Source organism: Patella vulgata, chromosome 4, assembly GCF_932274485.2.
Source record: "Patella vulgata chromosome 4, xgPatVulg1.2, whole genome shotgun sequence".
Classification (NCBI taxonomy): Eukaryota; Metazoa; Mollusca; class Gastropoda; family Patellidae; genus Patella; species Patella vulgata.
In genome coordinates, this window is record NC_065882.2 from 11,889,268 (window position 1) to 11,912,775 (window position 23,508).

Here is a 23,508-nt window from a genome sequence, read left to right on the forward strand (position 1 = left end):
GGTAAGCTCCCCTTAATAATAGTCAGGCTATAATCAGTATACATGCAGCTGATGTGGAAGCTAAGGGTATATATCGGTAGTGCAGGACGAGTTGCTTTTCGTGTTTCGTGGGGCTTAACGTCCTCTTCCACCGAGAGGGATATCATAGATCAGGGCATGAAATACAAGGACATTAATTGACTAATTGTCCACGGCTTCCGCTTAATCCACGCTAAATATGTACTCCGATTGATTATGTAACATTTAAACAGGCATTAAACATGAGTTAAATCTGCCTATTGCAGTCCTTTCTTTGGGCCTTAAATGTTATATAAATTATTAATTAAACATTTAATACCATGACAAGACCATGGCTTCGGTTTTAAGCAGATTAGAAAGGTTCGAGGCTATGACTCGAACAAATATTGCGGTGGTTACAATTAATGCACACATTGATAACTTCGCTCAAAATAACGTAATTTGAAGGAAATTTTCATTTTGCATTATCTATTTTTGAAATATTATAGCGAGAACGACAAACTCTTTATCTAATTCTTACATTAACACCTAAATCTTTGATTAATAAAAGACAAATCAAAATACAAAAAATGGATAATCTTTCACTTCACGGATTAAAAAGATGACCATCAACTATTTTCACGTAATACTTATATGTAGCTACCACAATGTTGCGAAATGTTTAATTCATCATAATATTTTTGTCAATACTGAACGGAATTGAAGCATTTTTGGACTGATATCCTCCTGTTATAATAGATATTCAACTTTCACAAAAATGTAGTTTAAAACAGATCTAAACTTCCTCAATAAACGCCGGCGGCTTTAAGCCACTAGTAATGATCTAGTATCTTATGGTGGCTGATTGGTATCATGTCGGGTTGTCGTGGTGTCGGGTTAAAATGTCGGGATGTCGGGTTGTCGCCTTATGAAGGGCGACACCACGACAACGCGACATGAAACCAATCCGCCACCATAAGTATCTAGCTCAACAATTAGTAACCAATTTAAATGCCTTGTTCATGTCGACCTAAAAACTATTTTTGAACACGGAACTCCATCCACATGATGATATTGTTCCTGGATCAACGCTCTTTATTCGACTACGATCTACATAAAACTTAGCATGTTTGTTCTTTGGACAATTGCGCATGATTTACAATTACATGCTGGATGCGATGAAATCATGGTCAGTAATATAAAAGTTATCTCATAATCTAATAAATTTTATCCGGCCAATCCCTTGAATCGAAACATTATCTTTTACTTTATTTGTATCTAAAAGTTATATTTTACTCCGTTTGTATCTAAAAATTATCTTTTACCCATTTGTATCTAAAAGTTATCTTTTACTCCGTTTGTATCCAAAATTTGTATCTAAAAGTTATCTTTTACCCCGTTTGTATAAAATTTGTATCTAAAAGTTATATTTAACTCCGTTTGTATCTAAAGGTTATCTTTTACTCCGTTTACATCTAAAAGTCATCTAAAAGTTATCTTTTAATCCGTTTATATTTAAAAAATATCTCCCGATTCGGTAAATATTATCCGGCCAACCTCCTGAAGTGTAACAAACGAGAATCGCAAAGATGTATTCTAATCCTTCTGAAGCTAAAAGTTATCTTTTAATCCAATAAATATTGTCCGGCCAACCCTTGCTACTCATCAAATCCCTAAATGTTTGATGACCCTCATATTTGTGGGGTAGATAACCATAACTGACCATAAAATCAACCATTCTAGAAGCAGACGGGTTGAATCGATGAAATATCCATTCCATGAAAACATACTTCACTTTAAACGCGTGTAGGAATTCCATAGCAGAATTCAGCACCCTTTCCTCCCAGCCCTCAATATCCATTTTCAAATAAGTTAACGGAAAACGTCCTAGTTGAAGTAGATCGTCAACGGTTATGGCCTGAACTGGTGCTCCGTTCTGTCGCTTGATAAACTCGTGACCTTTTGTCCTCGAATTTATGTGTACTTTGTTTTTATTAAAGTCTTTATTTCCAATATTTTTAACGATTTGTGATCCATTTCTTTTATTAATTTCATTAAATAATGGCGGGTTTCTTGTTGTTTTAGTGTGTATAATAGGCCTCGGGGATGGTCTTGGGGATGGCCTTGGACCTCCGCCATTTTGGAGTTTGTTTGGTTGTCGTGTTTGAAGTTGTGGCTTAATTTGTTTTCCTTGTAATGAATTTTGAATATTTTTCTTCTGGGGATGAAATATCAATGGATTTTTCTTTTTGGGATTCACTTGTCCAACTTTAGTACGTGATGGAGCTGGCTGTTTTCTAATTATTGGAGATCGTTTACTTTTATGAATATTGTGAATTCGCTTGAATCGTTTAACTCTTTTGAGAGGCTTTTCGCCTTTGTACAACTTGACGTGACTGCCTCCTATGTTACCAATTCGAAGATCGATAGAGACTTTGTCATGATTATCGGAAACGGCATTATGCACGAGAGTCACCTTATCCCGGAGTTTACCGAGTTTTAGCGATTTATCCAAGAGTTGTAAATTACTTTCCACAGGATCGACAGCGATCACTTTCCTTCCCAGTTTCGCCGCGAAAATTGTATATACTCCAATATTGCACCCTAAATCAACCAGCGCAATGCTCTTATTGCGCTTAAATAGCGTTTCCATGGCTTCCAAATGTTCGGCTTCCCACGTAGAATGCGTCACTAGGGCGGCTGATATCATACTATCCATTTTCGAATCGTAAACACATATCGGTGTCTTGGTTTTACCAACTTTTAGACTAACACAGGTGTGATTGAATTGAGGATCTTTGTTGTTTGTGTACACGTTTGGTTTTACGATTTCTTTGGCAGGAGCACGGAATCCCTTTAGGCCTGGGTCTCGTTTTAAAACATCCGGATCTATGAAGTCGTACCACGCCCCTTTATGTTTTTCAGTTTTGGGTTTTTGCTCTTTGGGATAAAAAAGAATGAGAAGGGTCAGGGCTAAAAGTACGGTGAATATTTTGAGGGATTTAGAATAACTAAATCGGCGGCCATATGGGTAACATTTAAAATATCGACGCAACGACATTATTATCCCCATCTTCACATACCGGTAATCTGAAAATGAACAAACAATATTAAAGGAAAGGAGTTCAAATTCTCAACAACTTGCTTTAGTCATTTTGAAACTAATATGCGGTATTTTATTGTCCATGGTTACGTATGATAAATAGTGTTGGTTTTGTCTGTCTTTTCCATTATCAACGGCCAGAGGCGTAGCCGTGAAATATATATAGGGGGGGGGGGGGTCCGCAAATGAAATTATATAAAATGTTGACAATCTAAAAACAATTTTAAAGTTTCAGTCTTCTGTAAACACTGTTTTGGCATATTTTACGGGATTAAACTAAAACATCACACCAATACAATGTTTATCATGTTTAAGTCAGGGGTAGCCGTATGCATATTGGGATATGTACAGGTTTTATACAGATACATCTTTAATAGAAGGCTTGATCTCGCCTTTACTACGTACATATCAAGCCCTTCACGTAATACCCCGCATATTTTAGCACTAATTTCGATTGGGTATAAGCCCAGCTTGTGATCCTATCAGATTCCTTCGTTAAAAATAGGGTTACGATTATCAAACCATTTTACCCAACACTTACCGTGGACGCTAACTTGTCGTCTGCACTGGATGCCGAATGGCGCGAAATTTTCAAATCACCATAACTTTGTAATTACTGAAAGGAATTGAACAATATTAAATAATTCTTTTAAAGATCAACTCCTATAGTATTGTAGTTTTGTAAGATTTTAAAACATCCCTCAATAAAGAAACGTTTAGTCCAGGTCCAAAATAGTGACGTGTGTCACTTCTCATTTGAGGACGTCACGCGTATAGCTCACAAATTGTTGTGAACTGTTGTATAATTGACATCTAGTTCTGATTAGAACTATTTCACAAGGCCACCTGCAGATTTACATAAGACTTCACATAGATGGCCTTCAGCCATATTGTCTTACGTATAAATATATATAAACATAATAATTATTGATTAATGCACCTGTTGTGTTGGTTTAAACAATATTTATTCATAAAATATCAAAATATAAGATAACAATTTTAATGATATGATACAAAAACAAGCTAAATCCTTGTATAAATGCATCGATGCGAGTATCGATTTCTTGCTGCTCTAACAAACACTGAGATTTTATTAAGAGGTCACTCCCGTTAAGCAGTCAGTGATGAAAATGTCCTCGAGTAGCTTAAAGGAGTTAAATCGCTAATATTTAGGACCTTGAAATTGACACAAATGGGTCGTAACGCATATAATAATGTAATAGGAATATATATAAACTGCTTTACATTCAATCGTTTCCATTTTTACTCTAATTTCAAATCAGTTACGTTCGGCGAAATATGTCAGAAGTCTCAATCGAATGAAAATTTCTAGCGTCTGGTTATTCTAGTCTACATAATATTTATTGCGCATACTCTCCCGATATGAATATGCCGTCACCGTTTGACATGACTTTTTTAATGTCTAGCCTCGTTCTTCGAGTCCCTTGTTAGAATGGGCCTGAAACGCATTGTGGTACACGATTCGTGTACCAATGGTAAAATGTTCATTTTGTCTTGAATATTGGATATCAGAAGCCCATCTTTTCCCGGTGAGATCACGACATCAATGTTGATTTAAATTGACAAATAATTCGTGTTTTCAATGTCGAAGATTTTGGATGATACTGAGTTAGAGACTTAGCTACTTTAATTATATAGATTCTGCTGTATATGACTATATTCACTTTGTGATATTTCACGAAATCTATTTTTATACATGGTAACATAGGTGTAGGAGGCAGGCAGTCTGGGGAGGGAAGGGGGTTGAAGGTGGGTGGGGGGGGGGGGTGCCGGACAAAGTATTATTTCCGTTTTTTGGGCACCAACATCAGAGAATGAGACCATATATCATACACATATACTTGTATAATTGTAAAACGAAATCGTTCATGGTTTACGCAATAACATTTCACAATATGATGTGAGTCATGTGAGACAGTTAATGATTGATTCATTCTGAAAATTTGGGTGACAAATTTCGAGCAAATAGACTACCCCCACCCCACCCGCAACTGAGATTGGCCCATAGGTCTCCAATATTTATGAATTATATATTTCACACACTCATATATTTCTTGAAATTATAAAGAATTGGGCGTGGGTCTTTTTTAACGTGATATTAGGCATTTATTTATAAATATACCGTCCATTGAATTTAGGGAAACGCTCATAATATAGACTATATGTGTATTGTTGTCTATCGACGCGGGTACGTGGGTCCTATACATACTTGTATCATCTATAATTTTGACCTACATAAATGAAATGAAATGGGGTTTAACGTCCTACTGTTCTGCTCCTATACTGGGCTAATGAAGAAGGGCTATGAGGAAATTTTGCCTTGAGACCGGCGCTACGGCCTACTCTTACATCGATTTCCAACTGCCAGGGGATCTTTTACGTGCACACCCATGTACACAGGACCTCGGTTTTTCGTCCCATCCGGACGACTAAACAGCTGTTCTTGTCAGGCCCTCCGTGGTACATACATAGAGCTACCCCCCCCCCCCCAAGAAATTCAATGTATCCATGTGATAGTTGATAAATATGTGTATTCTAAGTGGTCCGTACTTATATCATTGCACATACATAGTGATAACACAATATATCCCCGTGTCAATACATCCACGTTATAATTTATAAATATGCCTTTCTGTCTTGTGTTTCGACCTGGGTAAGTGCTTTCTGTACAAAGAACACTATCTACTCTATTTGGAGAATAGATCTCTGACCTATATGGCCGCCATATCCAACAATGAGTATACTGTTATGTTCTCCGGTTCACACCTGTTAAACACATTTTATTAATGCAAGCAGAATATATAATCGACATAATAATATGCTTAGTTTTTTCGACTAAAATCGTTGACTTAAGACTTAAAATGTCGCTCAACTAGCTTAGTGTCTGTTCTCAAGCGGAGTTAATTGTCCACAGACAGCATAAGTTTAGTATGCGGTAAGTGGTGCGGCTCTACACATATATATCATCTGTTATAGTGTTCTACATATCCCTCACAATGTTAAAGACAACTACGCCAATAAATTAGTCTAGCATTTTGCAGCTAGATCAGGGAGAGAGAGGGAGAAAACTAGCTACTATTTAGTGGATTTGAATACATTATGTGATGGATAATTTAATGTAAAAATGGACAATCGAGAATTTGTTTATTATCATACCAACGTTAGTAATGACGATCGAGGCTGGCCTAAAATTGAATCGCTAATATCTAGCATAATTATTCTGCTTTCATTACCTATTTTATGAACTATTATAGCGCGAACTGTCAGGTCTTTACATAATCTTACCTAACGCCCCTTTAAGAAAACAGATGACACGAATAACATTGTACAATATTACATCCTTGATATATAATTTTAAAAGCGACTAGGAAATGTCACTGAAACATGACATATTTATTGTTGATATTTCAAGTAATATAATACATATCCTTTATTATATGAAAAGAGGGTTGGATGGCCGATTGGTTAACGCGCACGCGTTGTATCAGAGGGTCTGTCATTCAGTAAACTGGCGTGGTTTTAATTCCCCGGTTGTACGTGACAAGGAGTAGCGTTGCCTGTCCAACCTCGTGGGTTTCCACCGGGTCCTCCGGTTTCCTCCCACAGCTAAAGACCCACTACGCGCAAGCGAATTATTGAAATAAAATTGAACCATGTTAGTCCCGAAATGATATAATTTGTGTTGAGTGGACGTTAACTCTCTCTCTCTCTCTCTCTCTCTCTCTCTCTCCAACGTATATAACATTAAATTAACAGTTGGTGTGTTGGCAGGAACGGCCTGTTACTCGTTTATTTATCTTCATATTTATTTATATTATTTGTTTTGAATTTTCTTCGTCATAAAACACTTACCTTTAACTCTTACTATGTATAAAAAAGTTAATTGAAATATTACAAAGTAAATAATATAGTCTTATATCCAGCTTTTAGCTTGTTTTTTGTATCATATCCTTAAAACTGTTATGCTATATGTGATATTTTATGAATTATATATTTCACACACTCATATATTTCTTGAAATTATAAAGAATTGGGCGTGGGTCTTTTTTAACGTGATATTAGGCATTTATTTATAAATATACCGTCCATTGAATTTAGGGAAACGCTCATAATATAGACTACATGTGTATTGTTGTCTATCGACGCGGGTACGTGGGTCCTATACATACTTGTATCATCTATAATTTTGACCTACATAAATGAAATGAAATGGGGTTTATCGTCCTACTGTTCTGCTACGACTGGGTTAATGAAGACGGGCATACGCCATACAGTGTGCTATGAGGGAGATTTTTGCCCGGTCAGCGGCGCTACGGCATACTCTCATATAGAATTCTAATTGCCAAGGGATCTTTTACGTGCACGCCCATTTACAAAGGACATAACGCATCTATCGTAGCAATGATCTCTGTGTTAAAATTATATTTGGAACATGTTTAACCAGTTCTATCACTTATGTGATAATGGCTGACACCATTATTGTCCTTTAACATATTTGTTTATTTTAAAGATGCAGTATCTAGGAATATATTGAACCTTTCAGTTAAATTACTTTATTCTGGGCGAAGGCTCCAACCTCGTAGGTTTTCTCCGGGTCCTCTGGTTTCCTCCCACTGCTAAAGACCCCTACGTGCAAGCGAATTATTGAAATAAAATTAAACCATATGTTAGTGCCGAAATGACCTAGTTTGTGTCGAGTGGACGTTAATCCCCATCTCTCTCTCTCTCTCTCTCTCTCTCAACCATAAACCGCCACTTTGAAAATGTAGCGCTCGATCTTTTATTATCGTTGCAACGGTACTTGACAACCGAGACTAGGTCTCGGTTATCCAGTGTATCGTTAAATCCATTTATATCACGGCCATCCGATTCCAGATCTTCAATAGGCATATTTAGACCTTACATAACGTATCTTTAATAGCGTTACGCAATTTGATTATCACGGCAATTTAAAAAATGGCTTTACGTTATTCATATCGTGAATGGAAATTTCCCTTTTCAGATAATACAAAGCTGAGGACTAAATACTGCGCATATAACACTCTTAAAAGATATAATAGTGACTGGTTATGAAAACGCGCAAGGTTACTTTCAAGCTTGATTAAACGGACTAGGACTGTCGGTAAAGGGTTTGAGCATGAAGACCCGCAACATGGTCCTCCCTGCTAAACAAACTATACATTTGTGGAAAGCTTATAACATCGTAAACACAATCTCGAGGGCAACAAGCAAAATGTTTGCAATAACTTGATTTAGGGGTTGATGAGTATCGTCATATTAATTGTCAAGTAAATGCTATATTTATGTTAACATAAAATTAAATATTGACGAACACACCCGATGCATTCATCCTCGGCAAAGAATAGAGTATTGGTTAAATTTGACGTTAATATTCTATCTGTGATATGGTACAACACATGGGGGATCACGTGGCTAAGTGGGTAAGACGCTAGCTCGCTAGCCTGGAGGTCGGGTGTTCGATCCCTGCATTGGCCGAGAAAGTTCATCCAGATTTTCCGGCGTGGTTTCCCTTGTCAGTGATGCAGGGCGGAGGGGCTGACAAGGAAAGCTGTCTAGTCGTTCGGATGGGACGAAAAACCGAGGTCCCGTGTACACATTGGCGTGCACGTAAAAGATCCCTTGGCAGTTGGAATTCGATATAAGAGTAGGCCGTAGTGCCGCTGTCCGGGCAAAATTTCCCTCATAGCACACTGTATGGCGTATGCCCGTCTTCATTAGCCCAGGTTAGGAGCAGAACAGTAGGACGTTAAACTCCATTTCATTTCATTTCATTTCATTTAATAGTACAACACATGTTATATTATCAAGTGAAATGTGGGGTTTAACGTCCTATGTTTAACGTCCTATGTTTAACACCCCCACCCCACCCCACCCCACCCCGTCCTGCAGATATTATCAAACCTACAGTTTATGTGCTCTAATGCAGTATATATAAAGACTTATCACCATCATATCTTATATTTCCATATTTATATAATAACAAATTTTATTGGACCTCGGTCATTTCAGGGCATTATAAATAATTTGTTTTGAATACGTCCCAGACATGAAGTAAGAATTAAGACCATGGTGACTTTTGAAGTAACAATTACGAGGTCTAGTATGATGGGCGTGTTATTATATTCACCTGCTTTACCTGGTGTAAGGATGTAAACAGGTATTCATGTATTTAAGTAAATACAATACAATATTCTATATTTAGCTGTAGTTATAGCCAATGTATTAACTTACCTGGACTCGTTTTAGCTTCATCACAATTTAACCAACACAACGGTAGCCAGTCCCAATGATGTACTGAAACGTTGTGTTATAAGTCAACTAAAGAATATTTACATAAAACAATACCAGTTTGTTGTATATATGGCATATATATATCCCAGGTGAAAATAGTCGGCTAACAGTTTAATACAGGTAAACTAGGTCATGGTTGGACAGAGGTGTAAGTTGGTAGCGAGACGAGCGAGCGTTATACATGGATTTAAAGTAGAGGGTAATGGTTGCATAGAGGTGTACATGGAGATAATGAGCGAGTGTTATACACGGATTTAAAGTGGCGGTTTATGGTTGGATGGAGGTGCTAATATTGTTTCACAGCGGTAATCTAAAGGCCTTCTTTCAACTCAGTAGAAGATGACTGACCTTTAAAAGATCACGTGCATTATATGGTTTCGTGTGACTTCACATCACACGACCTCGATAGCACGTGCGTTGTGTCCATCGGACGTTGTAACACAAACAGATCCGTGCAGAATTAATGCACTCATTTCCGACTCCAGGGCCTCAATAGCACGTGGAGTGTTTATATTGGACGTAATAACACGAACTAATCCGGGCAATGCTGGTGCCTTTTATTCATTTTACGCGTTCGCTTACTACATGTATTTTAGGTACTCATTTACACCAAAAACGAAATATTTGTGGGCCAGATATACTTCCAACACATTTATATTTTTTCTTAATAATTAAAAAATTGTTTTAAAATTAATTTGCATAAGAACAAAAGTTAATATTGAAAGCTTAACTTGCCCGGTGTCACCCCTTTCAGTGATAGTAGCGACCAAGCGAATATTTGCCGCTGATCAGTTTGTTGTGGTTGCGGTGTGGAGGTGACGAGTGTTATACGCGAATTTAAAGTGGCGGTTTATGGTCGGAGAAGGGGCGGGGGGTAACGTCCACTTGACACAAACTAGGTCATTTCGGGACTAACATATGGTTCAATTTTATTTCAATAATTCGTTTGCGCGTAGGGGTCTTTAGCAGTGGGATGAAACCGAAGGAGACCCGGAGAAAACCCACGTGGTTGACCAGGTGACCCTACTCCTTGTGACGTACAGACTTTGTGATACCACGCGCACACGCCCTAACCAGTCGGCCGTCCAACCCCCCTTTATGGTTGGATGGAGGTTATCTAGTAGAAGTAGTAGTAGTAGTAGTAGTAGTATCAATCCAAAAAGGTTTAGTATAGCTCCTCAACTGCTTATCATACGTCGCCACTTTAAACCCAGCTATAACACTCGTCATTCCGAAGAACGTTCTTAGCCAACTCTGTGGTCGAACCTGGGACTAGTTGGCATGCACGTAAAATAAATGAAATGAAATGAGTTTTAACGTCCTACTGTTCTACACCGACTGGGCTACGCCATACAGTGTACTATGAGGGACTTTTTTTGCCTGGACAGCGGCGCTACGGCCTACTCTTATATCGTATTTCAACTGTCAAGGAATCTTTTACGTGCACCCCAATGTGTACCCCTGAGCTCTTTTTTCGACCAATCAGAACGACTATACATTGTCCCTTGCCATACCCTCCTTCCTGCACCACTTTCTCGGCCTACACAAGGATCGAACTCGGAACCTCCAGGTTAGCGAGCCGACGTGTTGCCTACTCTGCCACCTTGGCTCCCACATTGAGGTCTTATAATAATATAAATACACACCCAGTACAAGGGGGGGGTTATTATAAAACTAGTAATTCTATTCCAATAACAATACGATATAAAATATAGCAATACAAGACAGAATTTAAAGATGCATTATGTAAGATAAAGAGCCGAAAACCGGAATATGTCAAATTACTTCATTCTGAGCGGAATTTTTGTTGTTCCAAGAATTGTGTAGTCTCGATTGTCATTGCTACCGTTGTTACGGTTATCCATTTTATGATAACTTGCCAATTGTTTAAATCCTAAATCCGTTGAAAATCAAAAGCATCCGAGTCTCTAGAGAGTTGATTATGGGCTTAGCATGTATATAAATGTTTATTTAATGATATATATAACATTTGAGGCCAAACGAAAGACCTGCAATAGGCAGATTTAGCTCTTACATAATGCCTGATTTATATAACATTTTTAACATTTGGGGCCAAACGAAAGACCTGCAATAGGCAGATTTAGATCTTACATAATGCATCTTTAACGAAATAACCCTAAATATCTGAGAAGTATAATATCCTCAAGATGCACAACTTGTGATTAGTTTATCGAGTTAACAGCGAGTACAGATTAGACTTGTTATTGAAATTAGTAACCAGCTTAAGATTTAACCTGAAAGGAACAAACCACAAATATACTAAAGGAACAATACACCAAATACATATTAAAAACAATTATACAATATGACACACTATCACAAAGGCGCAAGATGAAGAAAAGAGCGAATTATCCACATCAATTCTGAAAACGAGCTTTAATAAGGGGGTGGGGTGGGGGCTTTTATACGAAAGAAATTAGTCGCTGGCCAATTTCGATCGCAAATCGCAAATCTTAAATATATAAAATATAAATCTTTACATCTGGCCCTTCCACTATCTCCGTGGTCTTGATCCGAATATAGTTCACTTACTTGTATCCAGGGGCAACGCCTTTGAAATGAAAGCACGGCTGCACTTTTAACCGAGATAATGGAGATGATAAAATTTCCTACTCGCTTTGCATTTTCACCCTTTGCTAGACCTAGCCTCTCATGTCACGACTGGCTGGTCCTGCCAGACTCTTAGAACATGGTTGTATGCGATATCACCCTACGTGGAAGCGGGGGTAAAATCCCACAATAACAAAAAGATGAAGAAGAATTTATAATATATATATCAAACTGGACTCTCAATTACACTCAGTTAACTTTACCTTTTCCTTTAAAGTCGTATTGCGTGATTCTAGTGCAATATGAATCCCTTGCTAACTACAATATTGTGAAAGACGAACACTAATAGGAATATTTATGGTTCAACAAATGGTTTAATTCCGTTCAGTATTTACAAAGCTATGTTGAATGGTTGGTGTGAGTAGTTGCTGTAAGCGGTCATTGATGCTGTAAGTTTTTGTGGGTTGGTGTTAAGAACTTGGTCTGGTCGGTGTACGTTGTGGCCGTAAGTGGTCATTGGTGCTGTAATTCTTGGATATGATTGTTGGTTGGTGTTAAGTTGTTGGTTGGTGTTAAGTTGTTGGTTGGTGTTAAGAACTTGGTCCGCTTGGTGTAGTACGTTGTTGCCGTAAGTGGTCATTGGTGCAGTATTTCTGATATGTTTTTGTTGGTTGGTGTTCCGAACTTGGTCTACGTTGTGGCCGTAAGAGATCACCGATGCTGTATTTCTTGGATGTGTTTGTTGGTTGGTGTTCAGAACTTGGTATAGTTGGTGTAAGTTGTTGTTGTTGTAAGCGGTCATTGGTGCAGTATTTCTGGTATGTTTTTGTTGGTTGGTTTCCCGAACTTGGTCTGGCTGGTGTACGTTGTGGCCGTAAGAGATCACCGATGCTGTATTTCTTGGATGTGATTGTTGGTTGGTGTTCAGAACTTGGTATAGTTGGTGTAAGTTGTTGTAAGCGGTCATTGGTGCAGTATTTCTAGTATGTTTTTGTTAGTTGATATCCCGGACTTGGTCTTGTTGGTGTTGACAGTTGCTGTAAGCGGTCATGGGTGCTGTATTTCTGGTATGTGCTGGTTGGTTGGTGTACAGAACTTGGTCTGGTTGATGTGCGTTGTTGCTGTAATCGGTCATTGGTCCTGTATTTCTGTTCGGTTTTGGTTTCCGCCTAAACATCGTTAGAAATGATTGTCGGAATTCGTTATCCAGAAGCCAGGAAAATGGTATAACGACAACGTTACACGCATAAATCATTCGAAACACCCACAGTAGCCAAGAATTCCAGTTAGTAGAGGTACGAGGAAAACCGACACGCTTCAAATGTAAACCCATTATTAGCACCGGCATGGTGGTGGCAACGGTTATAAATACAGCTACTATAATATGAGTTACTGAAGATGTTTGGTAGATAAGACCGCCTGGGACCATGAATCGTCGTCCGAGAATGATCTTAAGTATAATTATCCCGACACACAGAATGAAAGTAGGTAGGAAAAATTCGATTACCTGCAACCCAAGCTCCAGATAAAAACTGCCATCACCATAACAGACTGATGTAGACTGTGTTATTATAACTGGAACAAGGACGATCACTGATAACAGACAGATTAAGATCGTGCCGACGATTCCAGTAATTCTTTCTCTAGATTCATTTGGACTACGTTGATGTATAAGGTGGTTCACAATTAACAAGACCAGACAGTACATGTTCACTGTTAGACAAATATCTAGTGTTAGCAATGTAACGGACAATACTGGACACGGATCATTATCATAAAAGGCTGCGTGATCAAGATGTGAACGGGCAGATACTGAATTTACGAAGATACTCTGTAGCAGACCAGCAAAGGATATAACTACAATTGTTATATACATTCCTTTTGATCTCAGATTACGACTGGAAAGAATAGTTACAATCGCTCCAAAGTTCAAAATCGTTCCAAAAATGGCAAACAGAATCTGAAAAGCCCCAATGATTGTGGGGTCTACGGTGGTAAATGTCGCCATAGTTCTCACTGAAAGACAAAAATAAATTCTATGAACCTTCATGGTAATCATAGCCTCTGTCACCATCCCCAGGTATGTTCACGACATACCTCTAACACCTAGAAATTTAGCAGCTACAAGACCTCCATACGAAACGAAGAATTCATGTATTTTTATTTTAATAAATGTGATAGACGTATTCCCGATTACCCCTACTGTCCAAATTACACGTAATATGGTGGGATAAACCCACAGTCCATTTCTTTCACAGTCAGAGAAAAAATGGGTCTAACGTCCACTCGAGACAAACTAGGTCATATCGGGACTAATACATAGGGTTCAATTTAATTTCAATAATTTATTTTCTCATATAGGGGTCATTAGCTGTGGGAGGACACGGGGGCCCCAGAAAAAAACAACACCAGGCTGGACATCTCCGCGTCACATCCAAAATTTGGCTCGAAACCACATCACTTGACTCAATGGCAGAACTAATGATCTATACCGAATGTATCGCAGCCATCAGACCATTCGGCCACCCAATCCCCGCTTTTATTTCATGTTCATGGTAAAACATAAAATACTAAATATTATAGGAAAGAAATCTAAAATTACTTACATTTGTTGATTGACAATCGTTACCGTCTTTTACTAACACAGGGGCCTGTTTCACGAAATCTTAACTAGAGATAAAAAATCTAAATTTTAGTAGATACTTCTATTTTGATTGGCTAAGGACTAAAATCAATTTAATATTATCCAATCAAATAACTAAAATTTGGATTTCCATGAAACAGGCCCCTGAATGCCTTCTCCACCTATAAGATCCGGGTTCATTCAATCAGTCCCTCGAGGTAAGTTATATTTTTGCACGGCTTTCATGAATTAACAGGTTTAAACACCGAGAGCCGTCAGGCGAGGTATTTAAGCCCGTTACAGAATGAAGCGTGCTATAAATGACTTGTAACATTGACACCTGTCAATAATGAAAAGAGGGATGGACAGGCATGTGTCTCGTCAACCAATCATACCAATGCACGTGCATGCGCACATTGTCGCTTGTACCATTAAAAGGTCAACTGTCTTCGCGTCATTATAATTTTGACTAGTGTATATCGTGTATGGTTAAGAAAATTGGTTAAGAAAATATGTCCCTACAAACACAAACTCTATTCAGCAACGATGAAGATAACTTGGTGTTATCCCAAAGTTTAGATGAAATTGAAGACGAATTATCTTAAGGTAAACTACCAGACTAATTTTCGACAGTGCCCTTTTTTACTGCTGAAAGTGCCTTTTCTCAGACCCAAATATGTCCGTTCCCAACCCGTTGCACGGATCCCAAATGACTCAAACCATCGACTCAAACACACCAGTCTGGTCTAATTAATGCTTCCACTTTCAAACGAATTCTTGTTGTTTAGCTGACGGTGCCCTAATCCTATAGAGTGACTATAGACAGACATCAATGATACCATCTTGTGGAATCGGCGGCGTATACTACTATACACTCATGCCCATCACCGACGCGCATTAGTGCAACTTGATGTAGCATTGTTTCATGTGTGGACAGTAGAAGTTACAAGGCTTAAATAGTGAAGTGGCTAGGGAATAGATTCGTCTTTTTTCCCATCATAATGCCTCGCTCGCCTTGACAATTTTCGAGTCGCGTGTTCAACTGGCTTTTTTGCTCGATTTTATGGCTCTTTTTCAACGATTTCCAAACGTTTACTTAGACGAAATGTCAAAAAGTTTCAAACCAATCATCAAAATCAACCAGTTTGTCCGATATAATTAATACTTGTGGCAATGTAAATTTTACTAATTGTAAATTTAATTTCATGTAAAATACTGTATAAAATTGACTGTAAGAACTGAAATAATTTTTTGTTTTCTTTAGTGTGATTTCTCCAAAAGTGGTTGGGCCTAAGGCCTAAATGCATGCATCATTAATTTATTGATGTCGGTAATCTAAATATAAATTTAAGTGGCAGTGAGCAAAATTAAGAATTGTCTCTTATTTAAAACAGCGATTTTAAGAGCCCATCCATCCACGTGAATATTAGTCCCGTCTTCGCGGGTGGTGTGGTGAAATGGGGGCGGGGTTATATATGTCAATAATACTGTCCATGCTCGTTGTTATTGCACAGAAAACCCACCACTTCTCTATATGATTTCTACTATAACAAGTGCAAACCAGCAAAAGTGTGCAATAACATTGAAAATGTCTAGTTATTGCACGGTGAAGCTCCATCCAATCTACTAGAGGGAAAATAAGCTGCTTATTCAACGAACAAAGGAAGATTATCCGTCCATGATGCAATTAATATCTACTGCATAACCAAATGTAAGTATGTCGTAAATGTAGTGTTAGTAATGTATGTGTGATAACCGAAGCTATTGATGGTATCACAACCTGTTGATGGTTGTTGCACGAGGTTTGAATAAAATGTCTTGACTGAGAAGATCTGTTTGTTATACAAGAATAATATGAACCCCAATAGAGCTAACAACATAACACCAAACCATTATATAGGATCTTTTTATAATATAAAGGATACATAAATACTATAATAATAAATAGTTTAGCCATTACACAGCGTGTAGCTGCAATATTGTAGTGTCGATGTGATCTCCGCAACATTTGGTGCATATTTTGGTACTTTTTGCAATTAAAAATAGCCTCAAGCGAATAATTGTCAACACATATCGTCATAATTTGTATTAAGATAAATGCTTTTATCACCAACAGGGGGATCACGTGGCTAAGTGGGTAAGGCGCTGGCTCGCTAGCCTGGAGGTCGGGTGTTCGATCCCTGCATTGGCCGAGAAAGTTCATCTCGATTTTCCGGCGTGGTTTCCCCTTGTCAGTGATGCAGAATGGAGGGCCTGACAATGACAGCTGCCTAGTCGTTCGGATGGGACGAAAAACCGAGGTCCCGTGTACACATTGGCGTGCACGTAAAAGATCCCTTGGCAGTTGGAATTCGATATAAGAGTAGGCCGTAGCGCCGCTGTCCGGGCAAAATTTCCCTCATAGCACACTGTATGGCGTATGCCCGTCTTCATTAGCCCAGGTTAGGAGCAGAACAGTAGGACGTTAAACTCCATTTCATGTGCCCTTTAAGTTGATATACGATTTATTCTGAATGACAGCAGGGCTAAGTTTAATTCATATATCAATTAAAACAATTCACTGCAGGTGTCCCCATAATATATGTCCGGCAACTATCCATATCTAAAACAATCAGTTATATCTTTCAATTTGAGATGAAATGAAATGGGGTTTAATGTCCTACTGTTCTGCTCCGACTGGGCTAATGAAGACGGACATTCGCTTTTCAGTGTGCTATAAGGGAAGTGTTGCCTGGGCAGTGGCACTATGGCCTACTCTTATATCGAATTCCAACTTCTAGAGGATCTTTTACGTGCACTCCAATGTATACACGGGGCCTCGGTTTTTCGTCCCATCCACACGACTAGACAGCTGTTCTTGTCAGGCCCTCTGTCAATTTGAAATATTTTCTTTAACTAACATTAACAATATAGTTTTATGGCACGTTATACAATATTAAGATAAACATTGTAATATCACCCCCTCTATGTGGAAAACAACCGAGGACCTGGTATGGTAGATGTGTCTAGTCGTTGGGCTGTCAATAAAGGTGTACCCAGTAGTTCGAATGGAACAAAAACGGGTAAGAGATCCCTTGATAGAATTCGATTAAGAGTGGCGGAAACGCCGATGTTCCATAAAATTTTAATCATGACATTCTGCGTTGCGTATGTCCGTCGTCAGTTTCCCAGTTGGCGCAGAAGAGTAGGACGTTAAACCCCATTTAAAATATATCCACATAAACGCATGAAATATCGAGGAGTGCCGAATGGTTTTTCGTGGTTCACAAATAAAATCCGCTAAAGACTATAATACCTGATGAAATAAAAAATCTTTAATGGTGATCGTCAAAGTTAATTTTTGTCGTAATTTATACAATGCATACTAAACTTAGACTGTCTGTTTACAGTTAGCTCCGCTTGAGAACAGACACTAAGTTATTGACTGACATTTTAATTGACGATTCTAGTCGAAAACACTAAGTATACTTCGAGAATTTTGTTAAAGTAGTTATTCTTCTTCCATTTTATAAAATTGAGAACGTTTACTTTATCTTTGTGTGTATTTGACAGATGTGAAACCAAATAGAAAACAATATACTTATTTTTGGACATGGCGGCCATTTAGGGCAGAGATATAATGTCGCAGCATGAAGTAGATGGATCTCTGTGTGCCGAATGTCTACAATATATGCGTAAACATAAACCTTATAATAAATTCAAACCCGCCCAAATGTTCGAGGAATGCCGATTGTTTTTTTGCCTTTTAATACAATAATCTGTAAGCAGGAAAAATGAATAAGTAAGATCATTATAGGTGTGGTTGTTGAGGTTTTTCTGAAGACTCTGTGTTGGGGGCAACGTACGGTACACTGTGCGAAAACGGTATTTGTTGGTTGTTGTACATAACTTGATTTGGTTGTTGTGGGTAGTTGTTGTAAGCAGCCGCCATTGGCGCCATATTTCTGTTCGGCGTTTGTTTTCGTAGAAAAGCTTGTCGGAAATCGTTATCCAGAAGCCAGGTACATGGTAAAACGACACAATATCCCGCGGCCACCATCCCAAATATGAGCTGTAACCAATAATACCAGTTACAAACGGTACCATAACAGGTGAATTTCACCACATTCAGTATGCTCGAAGGCATGTTCATGACTACGGCTACAAACCCAGCCACTACAATATGAGTAGGAAATATGGAAGCTCTCTGGTAGGTTAGACCATCCTGAACCATGGCTCGAGGTTGACGACTGGATGCGTGGCTGATGATAAGTATAATCCCCGCGACACACAGGATAAAAGTGGGTAGGAAAAATTCCAGTACATACAACCCAACAAGCAAGTTATAATTGGTCATAATGAAACATTTTGACGTCGACTGTGTTTTTATGACCGGTACTAGTACGATTACAGATAGCACCCAGATTAACATCGTGCCGACGATTCCCGTATTTCTTTCTCTAGTTTCATTTGGACTACGTCGATGTATTAGATGGTTCACAAATAACAAGACCAAACAGTACATGATTACGGTGAGGCAGATTAACGATGTTACCGCTGTATATACCAAATAATATTGAACACATATCGTCATAACCAGGCGTGCTATCAAGAAAAAAATGGGCATATACGGAATTTACGAAGATACTCTGTAGCAGTCCAGCAAAGGATATAGCTACAATTATTATATACATTCCTTTAGATCTCAGATTACGACTTGAAAGAATAGTTACAATCGCTGCACAGTTGAAAATTGTTCCAAAAATTGCATACAGAACACGAAAGGCACCGATGGCTGTGGGATCTCCGATGGTAGTTGACGCCATGATTCTCGCTGAAAGATAAAAAAAAAGAAATGTGGCTTACAGGAAAGCTCCTTCTGTTTAAATTCTTCACCATTCCCGGGTGTTCGATCCCTGTATTGTCCGAGAAGGTTCATCCAGATTTTCCGGGGTGGTTCCCCCTTGTCAGTGATGCAGGACGGAGGGCCTGACAAGGACAGCTGTCTAGTCGTTCGGATGGCATGGAAAACCGAGGTCCCGTGTACACATTGGCGTGCACGTAAACGATCCCTTGACAATTGGAATTTGATATAAGAGCAGCCCATAGTGCCGCTGTCCGGAAAAAAATTCCCTCATAGAACACTGTATGGCGTATGCCCGTCTTCATTAGACCAGTTTGAAGCAGAACAGTAAGACGTTAAATCTCATTTCATTTCATTTTCCATGCCCGTGTACCAGCTCCGGATCGAAAATAGGGTCACATGCGGAATTTCCCAGGGCCTCCACAGCCCCCCCCCCCACTCAAGGCATTTTTTGAAAAACTATATGTTATTTGTGTTTTCCAGAGTACACACATATATTTCTAGCTTATGCACAAATTTAGGGTGTAGTAGTCTTATCAATTCACCAATAAACTATTTACAAGACTAACAAGGGTCCCTAAATTACGTGAGAAAATTAACTTATCTATATCCGGTCTTTCTGTAGGCCTGAAATGTTGACTACATTATGAATTGGACATTTTATTAACATGGCAAGACCCTAAAATCAACTCTCGATGCCATCTGATGCTGTCGATTTTCATTAGATTTAAATCCGATCTGCCGTTCAACAGCCATTGATGATTAACCGTAAAAATGGATAATCGAGACTTTGTTTATTATCGTTACAATGGTAACAATGACAATCGAGTTTACAATGTTATTAAAATGAGTATTTCTCGGCTTAGAGTGAAATAATTTTCAGCATGATTCCGTTACATTATCTATTGTTTAACTATTATAACGAGAACTGTCAGATCTTTATCCAATTTTTCATAATGTATCTTTAATGGTCACCCGAACCTACCATACTAGCCAAATACGTTGAATATCGTTACCGTGTATTATTGACACTGAATAGAGTGGATATCCCTACCGTGCATTACTGACACTGAGTAGAGAGAGATGGGTTTAACGCCCACTCGACACAAACTATGTCATTTCGGGACATAGGGTTCAATTTGTTTTAGTAACTCACGTTAGCTGTGGGAGGACACCCGGATCCGTAGAAAATCCACGAAGTTGGACAGTTTACCCTACTCCATGTCACGCACAAGTGGGGAATCGAAACCAAGCAATTTTACCTAAAAACAGACCTTATGATTAAGCCCCCGTCTGAATTCGTTGAATACCGTTAATTACAGTGAATATGTCGTCCTGTTTATGAATTATGATATCCGGAATGTTTTAAGACTATCTACAGCCTCGACCAAGATCAACCATTTTATAGAATAGTATTCCCAATCCTGCATCTGCGGATTAATGACGTAGCCATTCACGTGAAAATAGTCATTGCTTGTCTTATCATAAATAAATATTGCGACACATACTACTTCACGAGACATTCTGCTTAGATATTAGAAATTAATACGTCATGAGTATTTATTTGTGAATTTTGATTGACTTAAATAAAGAACAAACTATATCTAAATCTTTATCGCGTAGGATTTCTTTTTGAAACCTAAGATTGATCCGGCGGGGTGCGGGGATGGGGGAGAGAGAGAGAAATGGGGTTTAACGTCCACTCGACACAAACTAGGTCATTTCGGGACTAACATATGGTTTAATTCTTTATTTCAATAATTCGCTTGTGCGTAGGGGTCTTTAGCGGTGGGAGGAAACCGGAGTACCCGGAGAAAACCCACGAGGTTGGACAGGCGACCCTACTCCTTGTCACGTACAACCGGGGATTCGAAACCCCGCCAGTTGACTCAATGACAGACCGTATGATACAGCGCGCGCGTGCTAACCATTCGGCCATCCAACCCCCCTCGGGGATGGGGGAGTCCTGTCAGTGGTGTAGAAAAGTAATCGTTAAACCCCTCTTCATTTCATCAGTTAAGTGTTTATCGGTGAGTTGTCCTGAGAGATAAAAGAAAGCTGATATTTCCAAATCACGAGCGAACTTAATATTGAATTAATATCAATAGGATTTGTTAATATAATATATCAGTACATATGATATAGGTATAATAATATGTTATTATTACTTATAATGATTATGTGTCATGATATCTTCTCTGTTTTTATTTATATACCTATAGCAATAATCTGTCCTTGTTATCTTTTGTCCGTGTGACCGTCCTGATCGACATTAGTTGTGGGGGATCACGGTGGCTAAGTGGGTAGGGCGCTGGCTCGCTAGCCTGGAGGTCGGGTGTTCGATCCCTGCATTGGCCGAGAAAGTTCATCCCGATTTTCCGGCGTGGTTCTCCCTTGTCAGTGATGCAGGACGGAGGGGCTGACAAGGACAGCTGTCTAGTCGTTCGGATGGGACGAAAAACCGAGGTCAAGTGTACTCACTGGCGTGCACGTAAAAGATCCCTTGACAGTTGGAATTCGATATAAGAGTAGGCCGTAGTGCCGCTGTCCGGGCAAAATTTCCCTCATAGCACACTGTATGGCGTATGCCCGTCTTCATTAGCCCAGTTCGGAGCAGAGGGAAAATGGGTCTAACGTCCACTTGAGACTGGCCAAGTTCCGATAGAACCAACAGGAGGGATGAAGTTGTTTTGTGTCGCTCTCGTATTGGTCATACTTTTTTAACACACATTTTCATATTAAAGCGAGAGCCTCAACCAGAATGTTAACACTGTCATGTTCCTTTGACAGTTAAGCACATTTTGATTGAGTGCAAGCATATCAAGGTTATTAGATCAAATTTTTACCGTTGTTAGTCATTACATCAGATGTTTGCCCAACCGGGTTTATATGGTAAAGTGTTAGACTTTTTAAACGAGACAGGATTTTATCATAAATTTTAATTGTATATATATATATCATTTCATTTTTGTATTTAATATTTATATGCATAAAAGTTGTATTTTATTTTTAATTTTACTAACTGTGATATTGTTTTTATTTATGCATATAATGTTTTTCTGTGATATAATTTAGCCTGTCTTGTAATATTCACCATATGTTTGGCGCAATATAGCCCGGTTGGAGCTGACGTGCCAAAAAACCACATTTCATTTCATTTCATTTCACGTTGTGTATTTTCTTCTTACTATCTCAGTAGTTAAGACGTTTATCTACCAGGAATAATAACGCAACAGTTCATTACTATACGACTAACACACAAGATTACATATATACATCTTTATTATTAAAACCGCTGCTTGGCACCGATGTTCCCCGTTCTTATATATATATATATATATATATATAGCTTTGATGGCTCAACACCATCTGTTATAGCCGCCTAATTTCTTTACGTGCTTAAATTTTGTCGAATATATGTCATAAAAGGGATAGGCATGGTTCCTGTAAAACAAGGAATTAATGTTTAGTAACTTAAAGCGCGTCATGACTCCCACAACACTTAGAGAGGGTGGGAAAGAGAGGGGAGAGAGTAACGCCCACAAATGGTTCAATTTTATTTCAATAATTCGCTTAGGGGTCTTTAGCTGTGGAGGGAAACCGGAGGACTCGGAGAAAACCCACGAGGCTGGACAGCCCGCCTACTTCTTGTAACGTACAAGCTGGGAATCGAAACCAAGCCACTTGACTCAATGACAGACCTTATGATCTAACGTGCACTCGTTAACCATTCGGCCATCCAACCCCGCACAGCCCTTAGCACTTCATGCGACATTTTGCTTAGGCATAGTTATACTGCACTGACTGGGCTAACGAAGACGGAGAGAGAGGGAGAGAAATGGGGTTTAACGTCCACTCTACATAAACCAGGTCATTTCGGGACTAACATATGGTTCAATTTTATTTCAATAATTCGCTTGCGCGTAGGCGTCTTTTAGCAGTGGGAGGAAACCGGAGGACCCGGAGAAAACTCACAAAGTTGGACAGGCAACCCTACTCCATGTCACGTACAACCGGGGATTCGAAACCACGCCAGTT

At 38.8% G+C, this 23,508-nt stretch overlaps 2 protein-coding genes across 3 annotated transcripts; both read right to left on the reverse strand.

Moving 5' to 3' along the window:
• Nucleotides 1-474: 474 nt before the first annotated feature.
• LOC126819509 (uncharacterized) lies at nt 475-9,714 on the reverse strand. The gene is made up of 3 exons (XM_050547625.2): nt 9,374-9,714; nt 3,642-3,716; nt 475-3,087 (listed from the first exon to the last, which is right to left on the reverse strand). Exon 3 carries the CDS (start codon nt 3,068-3,070, stop codon nt 1,616-1,618), a length of 1,455 nt encoding a protein of 484 aa, XP_050403582.1. The 5' UTR covers nt 3,071-3,087; nt 3,642-3,716; nt 9,374-9,714; the 3' UTR covers nt 475-1,615.
• Nucleotides 9,715-11,083: 1,369 nt separating this feature from the next.
• On the reverse strand, nt 11,084-14,841 carry LOC126819541 (uncharacterized). 2 transcript variants are annotated; one of them, XR_007679649.2, is made up of 3 exons: nt 14,611-14,841; nt 11,520-14,020; nt 11,084-11,442 (listed from the first exon to the last, which is right to left on the reverse strand). XR_007679649.2 is itself a non-coding variant. In XM_050547674.2 (2 exons), the coding sequence occupies exon 2, from the start codon at nt 14,010-14,012 to the stop codon at nt 12,999-13,001; it is 1,014 nt and encodes a 337-aa protein (XP_050403631.1). In that variant the 5' UTR covers nt 14,013-14,020; nt 14,611-14,841; the 3' UTR covers nt 11,084-12,998. The 2 variants fall into 2 exon arrangements, 1 of the variants encoding a protein (XP_050403631.1); XM_050547674.2 differs by having other exon boundaries at nt 11,084-14,020.
• Between the last annotated feature and the right edge of the window lie 8,667 nt (nt 14,842-23,508).

Coding starts and splice junctions, on each gene's coding strand:
- LOC126819509 (XM_050547625.2), bottom strand. CDS start 3,070: ATGGGGATAATAATGTCGTTGCGTCGATATTTTAAATGTTACCCATAT.
- LOC126819541 (XM_050547674.2), bottom strand. CDS start 14,012: ATGGCGACATTTACCACCGTAGACCCCACAATCATTGGGGCTTTTCAG.